A 16111-nucleotide genomic window follows, 5' to 3' on the forward strand; every position below is an offset into this window, starting at 1 on the left:
CCGGCCCGGCGGCACCCGCGCGGCGGCGGGGCAGGGGGCGGGGCCGTAGCCCGTGGGTTCCGCGGCCGCGAGCTTGGCGAAAACCGCTGGTTTTTTCGTTAAAAATCGCCTCTGCCATCATCGTCACCCGCGGGGGCGGCGCAGACCGGGAGCGGAGATCCCTACGCCCCCGACGGGGAAACTGAGGCACAGCTCCACGCCCGCCCGGCCCGTCCCACGGCCCCGCGTCCACGTGTACCCCCGTCCCACGGCCCCGCGTCCCCCTCCCCACGGCTGGAGGCCGCGACACCCGCTTCGGCTGTTGGATACCACCCCGAGCCGGTGCCGGGCCGACCCAGAGCACCGGTGCCCCCCCACGCAGGCCCCCCCCCCCCACCCCACGCGGGGCAGCTGGAGCCTCAGCGTTGCCCCCGACCCACCACGGGCCACAGACAGGACAGACGGATGGACAGAGCGCTTGGCATTTAATGGCGGGGCGCAGGGCACGGGGGGCACCCGCACCCGGCGGGGTCCCGGGGGGGGGGTGGTTGGGGGGGGGCCGGGCCCCTAAGTGCCGGGGGGGGCGCAGAGCCCTGCCCGCCCCGGAGAGCCCCCCCGGGACACGGGGACATGGGGGGACACGTCCGAGGGCTGGGAGGCGGCAGCAGCAGCGGGACTGGTCCCTGCCGGCGTGTGTCCATCGCACGGTGTGAGGGGGGGGCCCTGCCCGTCCCGGGGGGCGCAGGAGCCCCCGCTGTCACCCAGGGGGGACCCGGTGGCGCTTGGGCTCCGCTGTGCCGCCTCCTCCTCCGGTGCCAGCTCGCGGCCGTTGCTGGCGACCTTGGCGCCGGTCCTGCCATCGTGGATGACGCTGACCTGGGTGGGCAGGGAGCCCCCCCCGGGGCTGTCCCCGAGGGGGCCGGGGGCACTGCCACCACCGGGCGAGCCCCCGTCACCGGCACCCAGAGCCATCCCCCCTGGGGACCCCCCGACCCCTTCCTCCGGCCTCTTCCGCGGCCGCCCACGTCTCCGCTTCTGCGGGGCGGCGTCGCCGGCCGGCTCCAGGGGACGCTTGGTGGCCCTGGGGCGCTGCGAGTCCTGGGGGCCGGGACCCTCGCCGCCCCCCACGCTCCGGGGGTTGGCGGGGCTCTCGGCCGCGGGGACGCCCACGCCGGGCAGCAGCACGTTGAGGACGGGGACAGCGGCTTGCTGGCTCAGCAGCCCGGCCGCCCCGTTGGCCCCCGGGGCCAGCCCCAGGGGCAGGGAGGGGGAGGCCGTGCCCACCGGCAGCGGCAGGGCCACCTTGACCGTGCCCCCCAGGGGGGTGGCCGTGATTTTGGGTGCCAGGATGGGAGGGGAGGAGCGGATGGCCGCGGCACCAGGCGCCGTTGGTCGTTCCCCCGGCGGGATGCGGGGCAGGAGCAGGGGCAGGCGGGCGACCAGGGCGTTCACCTGGGGGCTGCTGGCTGCCTTGGGGGGCTCCGGGGGCTTCTTCTTCTCGGGCCGGGGCGTGCCGGGGGGCTTGGGGCTGCTGTCCTTCTTGATCTGTGGGTGGAGAGAGGTGTTGGCAGGGGCGACATCGTGGTGGAGCCGGGCTGCTTCCCTGAGCATGTCCCCCCCCATGCTGAGAGGGGGAACTGGGGGGTCCTGGCTCCCCCCCCCCAGCTCCGGTGGGGTCTCACCTGCCCCTGGCTCCTGTCGCCGCTCTCGGAGGCGTCCAGGCCGTTCTTCTTCGTCGTCAGTGGGGTCCGACCCTCACGGTGGATCTTTTCCGTGCTCTCTGTGGGTGATGAAGGGGGGAACAAGCCGTGGGCAGCTGGAGGGGGACGCCGCATCCCAACCCTTGGGGATCCCGACGGGGCGAGCGGGGCCGGGGCTCCACCCCCACCCACCTGAGACCACCATGGCCATGACCAGGTCGGCACGGGCCGAGCGGGAGCTGATGATGTGCTGCTGGATGAGGAACTGGGCCACCTCCACAATGTTGTTGAAGGAGCGTTTGAGGATCTTCTCGGCCCAGTCGCAGGTCAGGGCGCAGGCCGCCTCCATCACCTCGCTGTTGTAGGACTGCACCAGGTCCGACAGCTCCGATGGCTGCTGGGGGTGGGAAAAGCCGTGAGCCCCCGGCGGCATGGGACAGGACGCCCCGGATGCCCACAGGGCCGCATCCCAACACCCCGGCAGCTCACAAGTCCGCATGGGCACGCAGGTCCTCGTCCACCCTCAGGGAGACTCACGGGACAGAGCAGAACCTGCCCCCAGGGAGGGCATCCCTCCACCCCCTGCCTTCGTTAGAGCTAATGAGCGAGGAGGTTCGTTACCCCACCAAAAGAGGGCCAGCGAAACCCAAGCCACAGAGGCAGCAGAGGACTTACGGTCTCTGTCACTTTGAGGTCCAGGCTGGGCAGGGGCGGCAGGCTGACCACCGTCTTCCTCCGGATCCCGCTGTAGCAGTACGTTCGGCAGGGTTAAGGCGTTTCACCGTCACACGAACGTGGCCGCGACACGTTACAACTCAAAGGGATGCGGCCGCAGGGCTCGCGATGGGCTTGTGCGGAGGTGCAACGGCAGCCAGCCCCCTGCCCGCCCTGAGCTCCCCTGGGCTGCCCTGAGCGTACGGCGAGGACGGGCAACTCCAAGCCACTCTCAGACAACCGAGCTGAACTTTCGAGTTGAAAAACCAGCAACCAGACCTCTCAGAAGCTACAAAATACCACCTCGTGCGCAGACTTGTAAGTGGGAAAAACGGGAGAAGCAGCGGCTGTCGCCACCAGTCCAACCAGCTCCCTGGGCCTCCCCCGGCCAGCCGGGCACGCAGAAGGATATTGCGACTGTCCTCGACCTCCCAGCCGTCGGGCTTTGATGTTTGGGAAGATCTCCCGGATGATCTTGCCGAAATTGGCAGTGCTCAGTGGGCGACAGCAGAGGTTATCGCAGTATCGCCTGTAGGGGAGAGCCGCGGGTTACAGCCGTCAAGTCCTCGCTGCCCTCCGGACAAACCCAGCAGGGCCATTCCCAAAAAACCCAGGTGCTCGCTGCCCTCGGAACCGACCTCCCTGCCGGGGGACAAGCCCGGCCCCGGGGAGAGAGGCTCCTCACGCCAGACTGGTCCCTGCGCTCACTTGTAGGCGTCGTAGACATCCTTCTTGGGCAGGCAGGTGTCCGTGTGCTCTTCCAGGTGGTTTCGGATCCAGTTGCACGCGTGCATGTACTCAGCTGTGCTCAGCGAGCTCAGGTCCAGGCTACCGCTGCTCCCGGGGAAGCCCGAGAGTAACAGTTAATTAGTGGAGAAGCAGCACAAGCAGGACAGGAGAAGGCAGAGCCGTTGCGATCTCCTCCCAGCCTCTGGCGATGTGTGTCCCCCACTATCAGCCGGACAGCCCCTGCTCGCCCGGACGCGGCCCCAGCTCTCTCTGGCACCCACCTCTTTTCCCCCAAGCTTGGTCCCGACGGCAGCTGGAGGTAGAGGTAGAGCTTGTCATTGTCTGAGAACTTCTGGACATCTTGCTACAGTCAAAGGGTCCACAGGGAGGGGGAGAACGGACCAGAGACAAAGAGAGGTTAAGGATCCAAAATAAGGAAGAGCTGGTGCAGCCAGATCCTGACCCAATGAGGAACGGATCGGGCAAAACCCAGGGCTCAGTTTAGCTAGGAGAGGTGGAGACGTGTCATTCCCTCACGCTCAGCACTACGTGCTGCGGGGGCACTCACCAGGATGGAGTCCACTTTGTTCTGCACGGATTTGCTGCGCGGGACAGAGACAAAAGGCGTTAGCGCAGAGCAGGACGACACCGCAGCACCAGGGGCATCCCTCAACCCCCCAGCTCTCTGCCACAGCCACTGCCCAGAGCCCCCGAGGCCAGCGCTGACCCCGGGCCCTTCCAGAGCCCGCACGGGCACCCCGGGGTGAGCAGCAATGCCAAGATGGGGACACTGGAGCACCAAAAGTCAAAGGCTGGGTCAGCGCAGCCTGTTCTCCCCATGCCCCAGGTTTCTCTGTGCACCCCACAACCACTCTCTAAAGCTGCATTCTCTGCCCTAACCCCAGGGAGGGCAGAAGAGGCACAAAACCACATCCCGTGGGGTTGCAGCAGACCAATCCACGCTACCACAAACCCCTGGATTGATTTTGCACCCAAACCAGGCAGCAAACTGCTGGCAGCGCAGCGCGGGGCTGCGCTCTGCGTACAGCACCTAGCACGGGACCGAGCAGGGCACGCCTGAGGCCGTGCCACTCTGCAGCGCCAACATAAGAAGCTGCAAGGCACCATAACGCTCATGCCTTCGGTCCCTGGGGCTGCAAATTAATCAACCTTATTAAATTAGCCCACATTTGGTAACGCTCAGATTAACCGGGAGAGCTGCTCTTACGAGATGCTGCTTTTCAGCTCCTGCAGCAGCGTGCTCGACTCGGTCGTGCTGCCCCGTGAGCCACTGGGTGACAAACTTCCCTTTTTGGCAGCTCGGGCACTCAGCTCTTTGTCAGCCATGACATTTGGTTCCTGGTGGGAGGCAAAACCCAAAAATTCAACTATAAAAAGGGGAACAAAAACCCTTCAGAGTCATAAAGCCCCCACTGGGCACCTGCAGGGCTGGGTGAGGGAGAAAGGGCAGAGCAGGGCAGCCACGGGGCTCGGCGCAGCCCAAAACTCGCCCGCCCTCAGCCCCCATCCGTGCTGGTCCGAAGACGAGCCCCAGCTCTGCGGGCTGAGCTCCATCAGCACAGCGGGTGAGGGGAGGGCTGGATGTCAGCGGGAGCCACCAGCGGACGTGGAAATGGCCCCAGGAGAGGCGTCTCCAGCAGCAGAGACAGCGACCGGCTCCGTGTACCCCGTTCCTGGCAGGGGAGCTGGGGGCACAGGAGAGCGTCCCTGGGCCAGCGTGCCCAGGAGGGAACCAGAAGGGCAAATCCCCGCCGGCCTGGCCTGCCCCGGGCTGGGGATGCTGATGGGGACCGTGACAGTCCCACGGGTCCTGGATGCAAACCCCGGGGGCGTGGGGACAGGAGAACAGGGATGCGGGGGGGGCAGCAGGAGGGCAGGTCCCCAGGGCCATGGGGACACGGGCAGCACGAGGGCAGGTCCCCAGGGGGGTGAGGGCAGGTCCCCAGGGCCATGGGGACACGGGCAGCACGAGGGCAGGTCCCAAGGGGGGTGAGGGCAGGTCCCCAGGGCCATGGGGACACGGGCAGCACGAGGGCAGGTCCCAAGGGGGGTGAGGGCAGGTCCCCATGGGGACACGGGCAGCACGAGGGCAGGTCCCCAGGAGGGGGAGGGCAGGTCCCCAGGGCCATGGGGACACGGGCAGCACGAGGGCAGGTCAAGCGGGGCCACGAGCTCCGTGACAGCACAGCCCCGCCGGTGCCGGTTGCCGGGGAGGGGCCAGGGGACGGGGATCGGGGCCAGCCGCGTCCCGGGCCGGGGAGCAGCGGGCCAGGCCCGGCAGGGCTGGGGGTGCACCGGGGCGGACCGCACCCCCGCCTCCCCCCCGCCCCGCAGCCCGGCGGGCCCGAGGCGCCCCGACCCGCACCCACCTGCGGGCGGCTACAGCCGGGGCCCCGCTCGCCTCATGCCGGGCCGGCTCCGCCCGGTTCGGTCCGGTTCGGTCCGGTCCCCGCCACGTGCCGCTGCCCCACGCGCAACAGGAACCGAAAGTGCTGCGCCCCACCGGGACGCGCCCGCGGGCCCCGCCGGCCGCTTTTTTCTGATTGGCTGTCGCGCCGCCGGTCTGCCCGGATACTGCGCTCTCCTTTAATGTGATTGGCTGCTAGGCTTTCCTACCCGGATACAAGCGGGGTCGGTCTCCTGAGTGGCCCCGCGCGAGCTGAAGTCTGCCTAGTAACAGGCTTCTGATTGGTGAGGCTGGAGGAGGCAGCACGAGTGTAAACGAGCCTCTGCGCGTGCAGTGCGTGTGCGTACAACGTGTGTGCATGCAGTGCGCGTGCAACAGGTGTGCAGCGCGCGTTCAGTGTGCACGCGGTGTGTGTGTGCGCAGTGCGCGTACATGCATGCAGTGTATGAGCACGCAGTTTGCTCAGTGCGTGTGTGCACACGCGTGCACCGTGTTTGTGCACCATGTGTGTATGCAGCATGTGTTTGCAATATGTGTGCGAACAGTGTGTGTGTGCAGTGCATGGGCATGCAGTGTGCTCAGTGCGTGTGCACACGTGTGCACCATGTGTGTATGCAGTGTGCGTTTGCAGTATGTGTGCACACAGTGTGTGTGTGCAATGTGTTTATGCATGCGGTGCGTGTCCATGCAGTACACGCACGGTAAGTGTGCATGGCACGCGTGTGCGTGCAGTATGGGCATGTACGCAATATGCTGGGCACTGTGCACGCAGTGTGTGCGTGCAATGCGTGCGTGCAGCACGTGTGCAGCCCGTGTTTATGTGGGCAGTGCCTGCGCAAGCCAGAGGCTCCCGCTCCCGGCATGTAAACCCGGTTTCCTTTTTCGGGAGAAATCGCTCTCGGCGCTGAGCTGGCGGCACAAGGCGTGAGGGAAATCCCGTCTGTGACGAGAGGCTCGCGGTGTCGTGTCCCTGGTTTGGTCACACGTTTGGTTTGTGGCTCCTGAAAACGGTTTAAAAACAAGATTCGAGGGGAGGAGAGCTGCGGAGGAGGAGGAGGAGGAGGAGGACGATGACCTCTCGGGTTTATTTAAGCAGGCGCGGGATGCATGGGTTTGCTCAGCAGTTTGCTGAGCGTGTGAAACTCCCGAAGCCCTCGTGCACTGGGGTTCTGGGCTGCGGGGAGCCTTTGGGGGTGGCCGAAGGTGGCTAGACCCAAATATCGGAGGTGCAGTCCCCCCCGGGGTAGCGGATCTCGTGCGCCAGGCAGGGCCCGTCGGGCTCCTTCCCAAAATCCACCAGGAAGCTCTGGTTGACCGTCAGGCCGCCCCGCTCTGTGTCCACGTCCAGCTGCAGCATGACGGAGCCGTCCCTGCGGAGGGGCGAGAGCGGGGAGGCTGGGGGGAGCTGGGCGTCCCCGCTGCCCCATGGGGGGGCTGCCCCTGCCTCCAAGGAGCTGCTGAGATTCGGTCCCCGAGCTGCGGGGTCCGCGCCTCCCGCCTGACGAGCTCCTACAATCATCCTCATTAATCAAAGTTTTCTTACTTGATGAGGTCAGGGTAGAACTGCCTGTCCCAGGCGCTGTAGAGGGACGTGGTGACGTACAGCCTCTTCCCGTCCAAGCTGAGCTGGATCATCTGGGGTCCCCCCGGCACCCTCTTCCCCTGGGAGCAGGCAGAGGAGCAGACGTGCTGCCGGAAGGTGCGGGACCGGGGGACCCCTCCACCTCCCCCCAGACTGGCGGTGCGGGATGCCACGTGCATCCCGTGGGATGTGGTGGAGCAGAACCGCAAGGACCCGCTCCCCTGCCACACCGCCGCTGCCCAGGCTGGGATTTTGGGGAGATGGCCGAGCTCACCTTGATGAAAAACGGGTCTGGCTGGCTCTGCAGCTCTTCGTCCCTGCACACCGTCACAGGTCCTCCCTTGGTGATGCTGCCACCCACAAAGACCTGCAAGAGACCAAAGGTCTGGGTGGCCGAGATGGCGAGGAGGGGCTGATCCCAACCGTCCCCAAGAGATGGAGGAAAAGCGTTGGGATGCGACCGGGAGCGCTGCCTCACCTGTCCCACCAGCTTGGGCTTGCGGGTGTCGGAGATGTCGTACTGGCGGATGTCCCCGTGCAGCCAGTTACTGAAATACAGGAACCTGTCGTCCAGCGAGATGAGGATGTCGGTGATGAAGCCTTGGGGAGGGTACGACAGAGCTGCACAAACAGGCGGCAGCACCGGCAGTGCCCGGGGAAGCCAGGGAGCAGCTCAGCACCCAGCCTGGGGATGCACGGACCTGGCATGTCCGGGAGGAGCCATCCCTCCACCTTCTTGCTGGGGACTTGGATCACCTTCTCGGCCGCCCAGTCTCCTTTCTGCAGGAGGTGCAGGACAGAGCACGGCCCCGGGGGGCTCAGCATGCGCGGCAGAGGCAGGATAAGGCCTGATGCTGGTGCAGATGCTGCGTGTGTGCGTGTGTCCACCACCTCTTGTCTCTGGCTGCAGCTCAGCTACTTTGCCGGCCATCTCTGGCTCTGCGGAGCCATGGGGCAGACGGGCTCTGGGACCTGAGGAAGGGCTTTGGGGGCCAAAAACTGGTCTAATTTCCCAGCTAGATGAGCTGGTTTGGTGAAAGATGTTCTCTCTCCTCACCCAGTTTGTCATTACGCACAACAACAGACGCCAAGAAGAACATTGGTTGGGCTGTTGTAAATCCACAACAAAGGTATAATAAATCTTTAAATTAAATAATTTCAGCCTAAACTGCTACCAGTCAGAACAAGTCCTCTGGTGAGATTACCCCAGGCCAGCTCATGTTCTGGGTGCAGAGAGGTGGCTGCACAGCACAGGGAGGCGGTGTGTGCATCCGCAGGGACCCGCGTCGGGCTGGGAGGACAGCAGGGGATGCGGGAAGAGGGATGCTGAGCAGAGTCGTGCGGCTCGCTCAACCAAGGGGCAGCACCCCCTTTCCGCTAACCCTGGGGGAGGACGTACCTCGGTCTTGTAGAAGCGGTGGATGGCGCTGCTGATGGTGCAACCCACGTAGCCCTCGGCAGCGTCGGGGTTGTGGAGGAAGCGGATCTCCAGGGGGGCCGCGTCCTCGCCCACGTCGATGGCCTGGATGTAGGTGTGAGTGGTCCAGTCCCACACGTTGAGGCGGCATCCGTAGCGCCCTGGGAGGGAGGGTTAGAGGGGATGCTGCGAGGCGCAGGGTCTCGAGGAGAGGTGCTACGGCTTCAGGTGAGACCTCAGCCCCTTTGGCTCTCCACAGGGACAACCCCACGGTCTCTGCACCAGCACAGGTTGCTTTGGACCTTGGCAAAAGCCACAGGAAGGTGCCCAGCGTCCAACGGGGACCATCCCACTAGGATGGGGCCGGGAAGGGCAGAATAACCCTTGAGAGGGGGCTGGGCTGAGGTGGGGCTTCATCCCTCATCCCTACGGCCAAAATCCAACCCCACATACAGCAGCATGTATGGACTGTCTGGGTTGAGCTCCTGGTGCTCGCATCTAAAGTGTATTCACAGTGAACGGGCTGGGCTTGTCTTTTTTAAATCCACGTGATCTCTAGGAATTGGTGTGAAATTTGTTTTGCAAGCAAACTGTCTTGGACAGTTTCATCTACACCCATTAGATGCCAGCTCTCGCTAGCAACAGAAGAGGGTTGGAATTTCACCTTCTTGCAGTCCTGCTCAGCATCTCTCCTGGGGTAGTTAAACCTTCTCACCTTTCTTCAGATCATTTGGGTCGAACCCATATCCCAGGCATTTTGGGATTCCCCATTCAGTGCTGATCAGGACGTTATGGCGTGGCTGGTACCAGAAGTCATAACCCATTGGGGGGATCTTGTCCCCTTTCTCCCAGTTCCCCTTGATCTCAAAGGTCTCTCCGTCAAGCAGAATAAAGCCGCCTGATGCAGAAACAAAACCACATCGGTAGTGAGGAAATCATCCAGATAAACAGTTTACGTGTTCTAAACCAAGCAGCGACAGACAGATCAACCTGTTGCGGACCAGGCTGCTGAATGGGATGGGAGACCTGGACGAAGCCTCCAGGACAGGTCTGGATGTGGGGACCATTCCTGCTGTCCCAGCACCCTCTCCCTGGAAGATGGGGGGGGACTGGGGTACCTTTCCCGCTGCCAGCTGGGTCTCCCAGGGTGCTGATCATGATTTCACCGCTGCCCAAGCAGTGGGAGGTGTGGGGGTAGCCCAGGTTGCACTTCCAGAAGACATCCTCCGAGTTGACAACCTGTCGGGAGTTCACAGGCACCGTCACGTCCTCCATGCCAGGCCGCCCCACGCGAGAAGGGTGTTCGCTGCTGTGCTGTTCACGAGCCTGGCGTTACCCCGTGGCGCAGCCAGGCAGCTCCTGCCTGTCCTCAAGACGGGACTTGCCGTGCAGCCAGAGGGGCAGAGCGTGCGCGGTCCTGCGTCCCCAGGCATGCCGGCACACGGGGCGGCTGCTGCGCTCACCCCGAGAAGCTGGCTGAGGCCACCAGCGAGCCACTCGCACACTCAGGTGTGGGGCAAACTGCAGGCAGGTGCCTGGGGCTCCTTCGGAGACACACGCCGCAGGCGAGACCGGGACTGTAAACCTGACAGGCAGTGCTGTGCCTGGCACCTGGCGTGCCCTAGTCCCCTCCTGCACCGAGCTAGATGGAGAACTCCGTATCTGCACATCAGCAGGAGAACAACCACCTTCCACAGCCTTCCCATCCCGTCATCCAGACATCAGGGTCCTGCTAAGCTCTTAGATGGACCCCAAAGCCTCTTTGCCAAGCTGTTCCCGCAGCCGGAAGCCACGATCCCAGAGCTTTAAGCTTTAACGTGTATCGGCACCACCTCCAAGGTACCTTGAAAAGCCGGGGAGCTCGCAGGTCGGTTCCCACATCCACCACATAGATGCGGGAGGAGATTAAGCTGGGGAGGATCAGGCGGTTCCGCTTCTTGGTGGCATCCCCGAAGCAGCTGCTGCAGGCGTTCCACCCCGAGTGGTGCAGCTCGTCCCCCAGGTTGGGCATGGGCAGGCGGTGGATCACCTGCAAAGTCCCAGCCCTGCGTACACTGGTCTTTCCTCTGCCAAGTGCAGGCAGAGCGGGGAGCTCAGTGCATTGCAGACCCCACCGTAGGGTCAGGGTGCCACAGGGTGCATGGGGGATCCTAGGGATGGGGTGGGAAGTGGATTTTACCTAAAATTTGTGAGCACAGGAAGGCTCGGGGTCTTGGGGAGAACTGGACAGGCGTCAGCCTTCGGTACTGAGCCAGCAGCTTTGGGAAGCGTGAAGCACTGAGCTGTTTCCCAGGCCAGTTTAGTACCGAGATAAAGCGTTTGGTACCTGGCAATAGTGTGGAGATTTGGGGTTGACATCCACAGTGGCCAGAAAGTCAGGTTTCTTTCTCCCAGTGTTCCTGTAGATGCAGGGCACATACACAATCTCCTCCCGGGGACCTTTCAAGACAGAAACTTTGCATGAGCATCAGCGAAACCACACGTGACAGAATAAAACCCACGCAGGAGTCTCTGGCCAGACTGGATCTCGCTGTCGAGGAGCTGGGGTGTTCCCCCATGTGTATGGGGCAGCTGGATCTCCATCTCTGCTGTACCCTGGACTCAGTTTGGAGGGGGCTGCCCTGTGGGGATTTGGGCTTACTCACATCCTTTGCCCTGGGAAGGGATCTCTGAACCTCAGGGTCCCTAAGGAAGTCCATGCCTTTGAGATCAATCACCCCATGCCTGCGAGGATGTGCCAGCCCTTCCCCAGTTCTATCAGTCACTCGAATCAAACCACATTGTGTCTCGTTTCCATCACATCTACACAGGAGAAGCCTTAAAAATACACGAGAAGTGCTTGCCAGACTGAAGTCAAAAGCAGAAAGCCCCCCAAGCCCCTGTGCAGTCCAATAGTCCTGCCGAGCAGCAAAAATCTACTGCGGGACAGTGGTGCAAGAGCTCCCTGCCTGCAGGGCATCCCACTGGGAAAGGGAGAAGGGCTCTGCCCCGGGGATGTCCTGGCAGCGACAGGTCTGCCACGCTCCCTGCTCCCCAAGCAGGAGCCGCTGCCCCGTGCAGCCATCGCTCCCGATAGCAAACGCGATCAGCTTGGCTAGGACGTGGCTTTGCTCCGGGACAGAGCGCTGCCCAGCCCTCAGGCAAGGGCAGTCAGAGCCCACGGCGGCTCCTCGTCACTGCGGAGGCAGCAGTCGCTCTCGGTTGTGTCAGGATAAAGTACTGCCAAAGCGAGGGCTAGAGGGGAAGAACTGGTTTAGGAAATGCTGAGGAAGAGAGAGCAGTGGGAAACGGAGACAGAGAGGTGATTTGGGAACTTTGGGTTCCATCCAAAGCAGATAATAACTGGCTTTGCAACACGGTGCCTTTATAAACCTTTATACAGCGGTGCCCGTGTCAGTCTTAGGTTTGAGAGTAGCTGCCAAACGCCAAGGGATCCCATCCTGCAGTACCAAAAGCCGGGGTACGGGGGACAGCCGCAGAGCTCCCATCCGTCCTCCTACACCTCCTGAGGTATCCGGAGGACACCGAGGAGCTTCTCACCACTGCCTGGGAGCCCGACCTGCCAGATGTCTGCATGGGAGAGCTTTTGGGTGCCAGAGCTACTCAGCACCACTGAAGCAACCAGATAGTTCCCAAGGGAACTTGCCAGAGTAGCAGAGTCAGCAGGATTTGTGCTATTTGCTGTTAGTTTAAATCACGGTCCAGCCCTGCCAACACGCAGGGATGTTTTAAAGGCTCATCTCTTCATTGTTGTTTTCTTGGTTCAAAGACGTGTCAGGGATAGGAATCACAGATCATGAGCAAGCTCCAGAGCTCTCTAAGGTTTCAAGGATGTGTTTGCTAAGCCCTAGAGAGGAGGATTAAGGGAGGGATAGCCGAAGATGATGCATTCATCGGGCTCTTCACATTAGAGCACAGTGTTTTGGCAATGCAGCGAGAAGGATTCTCAGGCAAAGCGTCCAGACACGTAAGGAAGCAGCCCGTGAGGCTGGTTTTCAGACAAGGAGTCACGTTGTTACCCCAGCCATCAGGAGCAGAGTGCAAGACCATGCTCCTGAGGGCCCCTGGAAAAGTCGGGATGGTCCCCTCTCCCTCCCCAGCTTTAGCTCCGGATGTGGTGTCATGGGCAATACAATTGCCTCCAAGAAACTTAGAAATCCCATTTGGTTTTGCACAAGGAAGCCACAGGTGACTTTGCTGCAGGCTTTGACCCATCCCAAGTCATCGTGAAACCTAAAAACTTTTGTTCTGACACCAAGCTGTCATTATGCAATTGATGTTTGGCCTCAAGACAGGCCAGAAGCAAAACCATCATAAGTTTTCCTAACGCTTGCTGGGAGCCACCTCGGAGAGTGGAGTTAATTGATAACGCCTTCTTGAAAGCATTGTTTTAATTGTCACCTAAATCACAGACAGGGCAGGGCTCTTCCCTGCCTGCCCTGCATTTCAGACTTGCCTTTCATCGCATCCAGAGGCGAGGCGAAGCCAGGACCACACGCTCCACACTTTTCTGTGTTGAGAAGAACAGAAACAAACAGAAATTAGATGACGGTGGGTTCTTTTAATCCCCTTTCTACGAAGGAACCACTTGTTGGAGTGGCTGCGCATGCTCCCAATGCAATGTCTGAGGCAAACCGGGATGCCCACGTGTATCCATGTGACCCCCAGAAAGGTTTGGGGCTCTGGGCAGCCAAAAGGACCAGTGATACATTCCTAGTGCAGGAAGGTACAAGGCTCAGAGCTGCATTTCTCCACTTTGCCTCCCATCACGTCCCTGCGGTGGAGAGGAAGGGTTGCCAAAGCGTGTAGGGGCAATGCCAGGCTCCCACGGTCTTGAGGAGAGCTCTTGTGATTCTTCTGCAAGGAGGAGGAGGAGGAGGGGAGGCAGCGAGGAAGAAAGGCAGTATGGCCAGGCTGCGGCACCGGAGGAGCCTCTGCAGGTGCCAGGGCAGAGGGAGGGGAGAGGATTCTGCTGGGAGCTGAGCGGGGAGAGAGCATCCCCTCGCTGCAGGGTGAGGAGGGGGATGAGCTGAGCCCCGGGGCGCTGCTCTGCGGCTCCTCCTGACCCTCTTTGGGATGGCTGCGCTTTGCTCTGCCTTGGTTCGGGGGCATTACAGCAAAGCTTTCGCACGGAAAGCTGTTTCCACCCAGGATGTTCAGTGCTCGAGGCGTCAGCCTCCCCGCCGGCCCCATCCCCATCACGCTGCTGCAGCTCTCCAGGCACTTTGGACCCTGCCAGCCTCAGCCTCTTTACAACCACTGAGAATATTGTCCTTAATGCAGGTGAACGGGAGCTCATTAGGAAACAACCGTCACCAAAAGGACTCCTTTTCCCCACTTACAACAGCAAGCCTGAGGAGAGGGAGGAAAACCCCCAGCTAAATTGTACGACTTGGCTTTGCTGCATCAGCTCCTTCTTTGTTTTATTGCTTGTGTCCCTACTCCTCCAGGGAAGTGCTCAGACCTGAAGCACTGAGAAACCACCCCTCCAGCTTGCTTCTCACTTCTCCTTAGATTACCTCTCAAAACCAGCCCCGTCAAAGCCAGATTCGCACTGAGGGCTCCCTGCCACGGTGCATCTGACTATAGCAGGCACAGCCCGTACAAGTTGCAGATGAATAAATGAGAGAATAGTTAGAAGGTTTTTAATCATCAGTCTGCCTAAACGTTTCCTGGCACTTTTAGTAGCTTGAGAAAAGAAACCCTTTCCTGGCCAGAGAAATCACTACCTTCATCCCCGCGTTTCTTTTTACTTTATGTTTTCTGGGTGTCACAGTAACGAAACCACGAGACCCAGCTCCAAACAAGTTTAGCAGAGCCCGCGGCCAGAAGGCAGCAGAGCCCGTGGCGAGAAGGCAGCAAGCCACCAAGCCTTCTCTTGAGAGCAAGCTGCAGTCAACGGAGAGATCTCTTACCTGTGCTGGAGGCTGGGTTGGATCCCACCTGCTGCTGAGCAGCGGAAGGAGATGATCCTGCCTGCATTCTGCCTGCTAGGAGCAAGTCAAGAGACACGATGCAGCTCTGCAGCTCTGCAGGGGTTCAAATATAGAGGGAGCGGGATGGGGAGGAGGAGGGTTTGGGAAAAGGACACCAAGGGGAGGATCCACAGGCCTGGGGGTGTGGGAGGTACCAGGGCAGCCTTCAGTGTCTTACAGCACTGGAAACGTGCGGGGAAGCTATTTCAGTGCTACCAGAGCCTCCTCCCTGCCCAGAGGGGTAGGGGACATGGCTGTGGCTGCACCGCACAGCGCACCATTCTCGCACGCTGGAAAACCAAGGGCTTTTAGCCATGAATGGAAAGCAGGTGGCTCCTCTCCTCTGATTCCCTGCCAGAAGAGATGTTCTGAGTCTCCCCATGGGGCTGCTGGGGTGCCCTGATGAGAGACGGGCAAGCACTGCATTCCCAACCGCAGAAATCATTTTATGAGGTTGCAGATGTTAATCACAGCTGAAAATGAAAAGCGAGGACTGGGTTTCTTTGAATTACAGGATGAGTGTTTACTGTGGGATGTTAATTTGCTGGCTGGCAGGAGGGCAGAAGCGATGTAACAGTTCTCCCCATGACACATCTGACTTAGTCAGTGTCTGCTACTGCTTCTGGCTGCAAAGCCGGGCGTCAGCCAGCGTGCCTTGGAAGGGCCGTGCAGCGGATGCTCAGCCTTCACCCACACATCTTTGCTGGCAGGTTGCTGCCTTGTCCTCTCCAGTGCTCACCCCAGATGTAGACTCTGAAACCAGAAGGTCAGAGAGTCAATCTCTGCCATCAGAGGCTCTCAGCCCATTGCACCTGCCAGCAAAAAGACCGATGGCCCTGGCTCAATCCCTCCCACACTCACCTGCTTGGGCTCTTGTTTGGACTCAACACTCAACACCATGCTATGGATCCACATTGTGTGGTCAGCAAATCCCCCTGTGTCCCACCTTGCCTCTGACCAAGGAAAGCTTCCCCAAGAGGCTCCAGGGCTTAAATGCAAGGGTTAAGGCATGTATAAGCAGCAGCCCAGCTTCATCTGGACCTCACGTGAACATCCTCCATAGAAATGTCCCTGCTGCCGTTCAGCAAGATCACCATAAGAGTGTTACTGCCCTTAGGGAAGAGGGGTGATGCCAGCGGTGTCTGTCCTCGTGTCCCAGGAGATGTGTTGGAAGCTGCGAAGGACTTGATGGGTGCTGGCACCAGGGAGAAGCTGATCTTCCAAATAACCACTAGAGGGAACAGAAGAGGCATCCATCAACTTCAGCCACCCCAAGTCACCGCCAAGGCACTGCAGATACACGGCGTTCCACGTTCCTCAGGATAACTCACGCACAAGGGTGAGGAAAGGCCCAGCGTTCCCTGAAACATGGAAATCAGGACCCAGGGACCTGGGGGGGGGATGAAAGAGTTTGCTCCTACCAGCAGAAACATGTCCGCGTCCATCCAACTCGGGCAGAGCATGGCCTGATGGTGCCGCAGGAGCTGAGTCCTCGCCTTGCTGTGAGACCACCTGCAAGTCAGAGAGGGTGGTCAGTCGGTGGCGTGAGGGACAGCAGACTGTCCGATCAACCCCGTAGATGTGGCC

General features: G+C 61.1%; 2 protein-coding genes and 1 long non-coding RNA gene across 4 annotated transcripts; all 3 read right to left on the reverse strand.

Moving 5' to 3' along the window:
- Positions 1-457: 457 nt before the first annotated feature.
- Positions 458-5131, reverse strand: RFX5 (regulatory factor X5). 2 transcript variants are annotated; one of them, XM_054806198.1, is made up of 10 exons: positions 4564-5131; positions 4351-4481; positions 3691-3724; positions 3404-3486; positions 3102-3227; positions 2806-2922; positions 2355-2436; positions 1872-2073; positions 1662-1759; positions 458-1524 (listed from the first exon to the last, which is right to left on the reverse strand). In XM_054806198.1, exons 1-10 carry the CDS (start codon positions 5032-5034, stop codon positions 547-549), a joined length of 2322 nt encoding a protein of 773 aa, XP_054662173.1. In that variant the 5' UTR covers positions 5035-5131; the 3' UTR covers positions 458-546. The 2 variants fall into 2 exon arrangements, with proteins under 2 accessions (XP_054662173.1, XP_054662172.1); XM_054806197.1 differs by having other exon boundaries at positions 1872-2076; positions 4564-5129.
- Positions 5132-6654: 1523 nt separating this feature from the next.
- On the reverse strand, positions 6655-14652 carry LOC129197632 (methanethiol oxidase-like). The gene is made up of 12 exons (XM_054806264.1): positions 14465-14652; positions 13006-13059; positions 10876-10988; positions 10393-10578; positions 9668-9788; positions 9265-9447; positions 8532-8710; positions 7834-7912; positions 7611-7732; positions 7407-7499; positions 7094-7212; positions 6655-6920 (listed from the first exon to the last, which is right to left on the reverse strand). The coding sequence occupies exons 1-12, from the start codon at positions 14529-14531 to the stop codon at positions 6758-6760; spliced, it is 1479 nt and encodes a 492-aa protein (XP_054662239.1). The 5' UTR covers positions 14532-14652; the 3' UTR covers positions 6655-6757.
- A 413-nt stretch (positions 14653-15065) lies between these two features.
- Positions 15066-15996, reverse strand: LOC129197867 (uncharacterized). The gene is made up of 3 exons (XR_008574393.1): positions 15946-15996; positions 15386-15755; positions 15066-15277 (listed from the first exon to the last, which is right to left on the reverse strand). It is a non-coding gene; the product is annotated as an uncharacterized LOC129197867 (long non-coding RNA).
- Between the last annotated feature and the right edge of the window lie 115 nt (positions 15997-16111).

The sequence above is a fragment of the Grus americana genome, chromosome 29 (assembly GCF_028858705.1).
Source record: "Grus americana isolate bGruAme1 chromosome 29, bGruAme1.mat, whole genome shotgun sequence".
Classification (NCBI taxonomy): Eukaryota; Metazoa; Chordata; class Aves; order Gruiformes; family Gruidae; genus Grus; species Grus americana.

Excerpts from the sequence above, each read along its gene's own strand:
- RFX5 (XM_054806197.1), bottom strand. The coding sequence starts at position 5,034 with ATGGCCCTGGGGACCTGCCCTCCTGCTGCCCCCCCCGCATCCCTGTTC. Across the intron at positions 3,487-3,690 it reads ACAAAGTGGACTCCATCCTG|CAAGATGTCCAGAAGTTCTC; the intron begins GTGAGTGCCCCC and ends CTTTGACTGTAG. Across the intron at positions 1,525-1,661 it reads GCGACAGGAGCCAGGGGCAG|ATCAAGAAGGACAGCAGCCC; the intron begins GTGAGACCCCAC and ends CTCCACCCACAG.
- LOC129197632 (XM_054806264.1), bottom strand. The coding sequence starts at position 14,531 with ATGCAGGCAGGATCATCTCCTTCCGCTGCTCAGCAGCAGGTGGGATCC. Across the intron at positions 9,448-9,667 it reads CCCAGCTGGCAGCGGGAAAG|GCGGCTTTATTCTGCTTGAC; the intron begins GTACCCCAGTCC and ends TTTCTGCATCAG. Across the intron at positions 7,913-8,531 it reads ACCGCTTCTACAAGACCGAG|AAAGGAGACTGGGCGGCCGA; the intron begins GTACGTCCTCCC and ends CACCTCCTGCAG.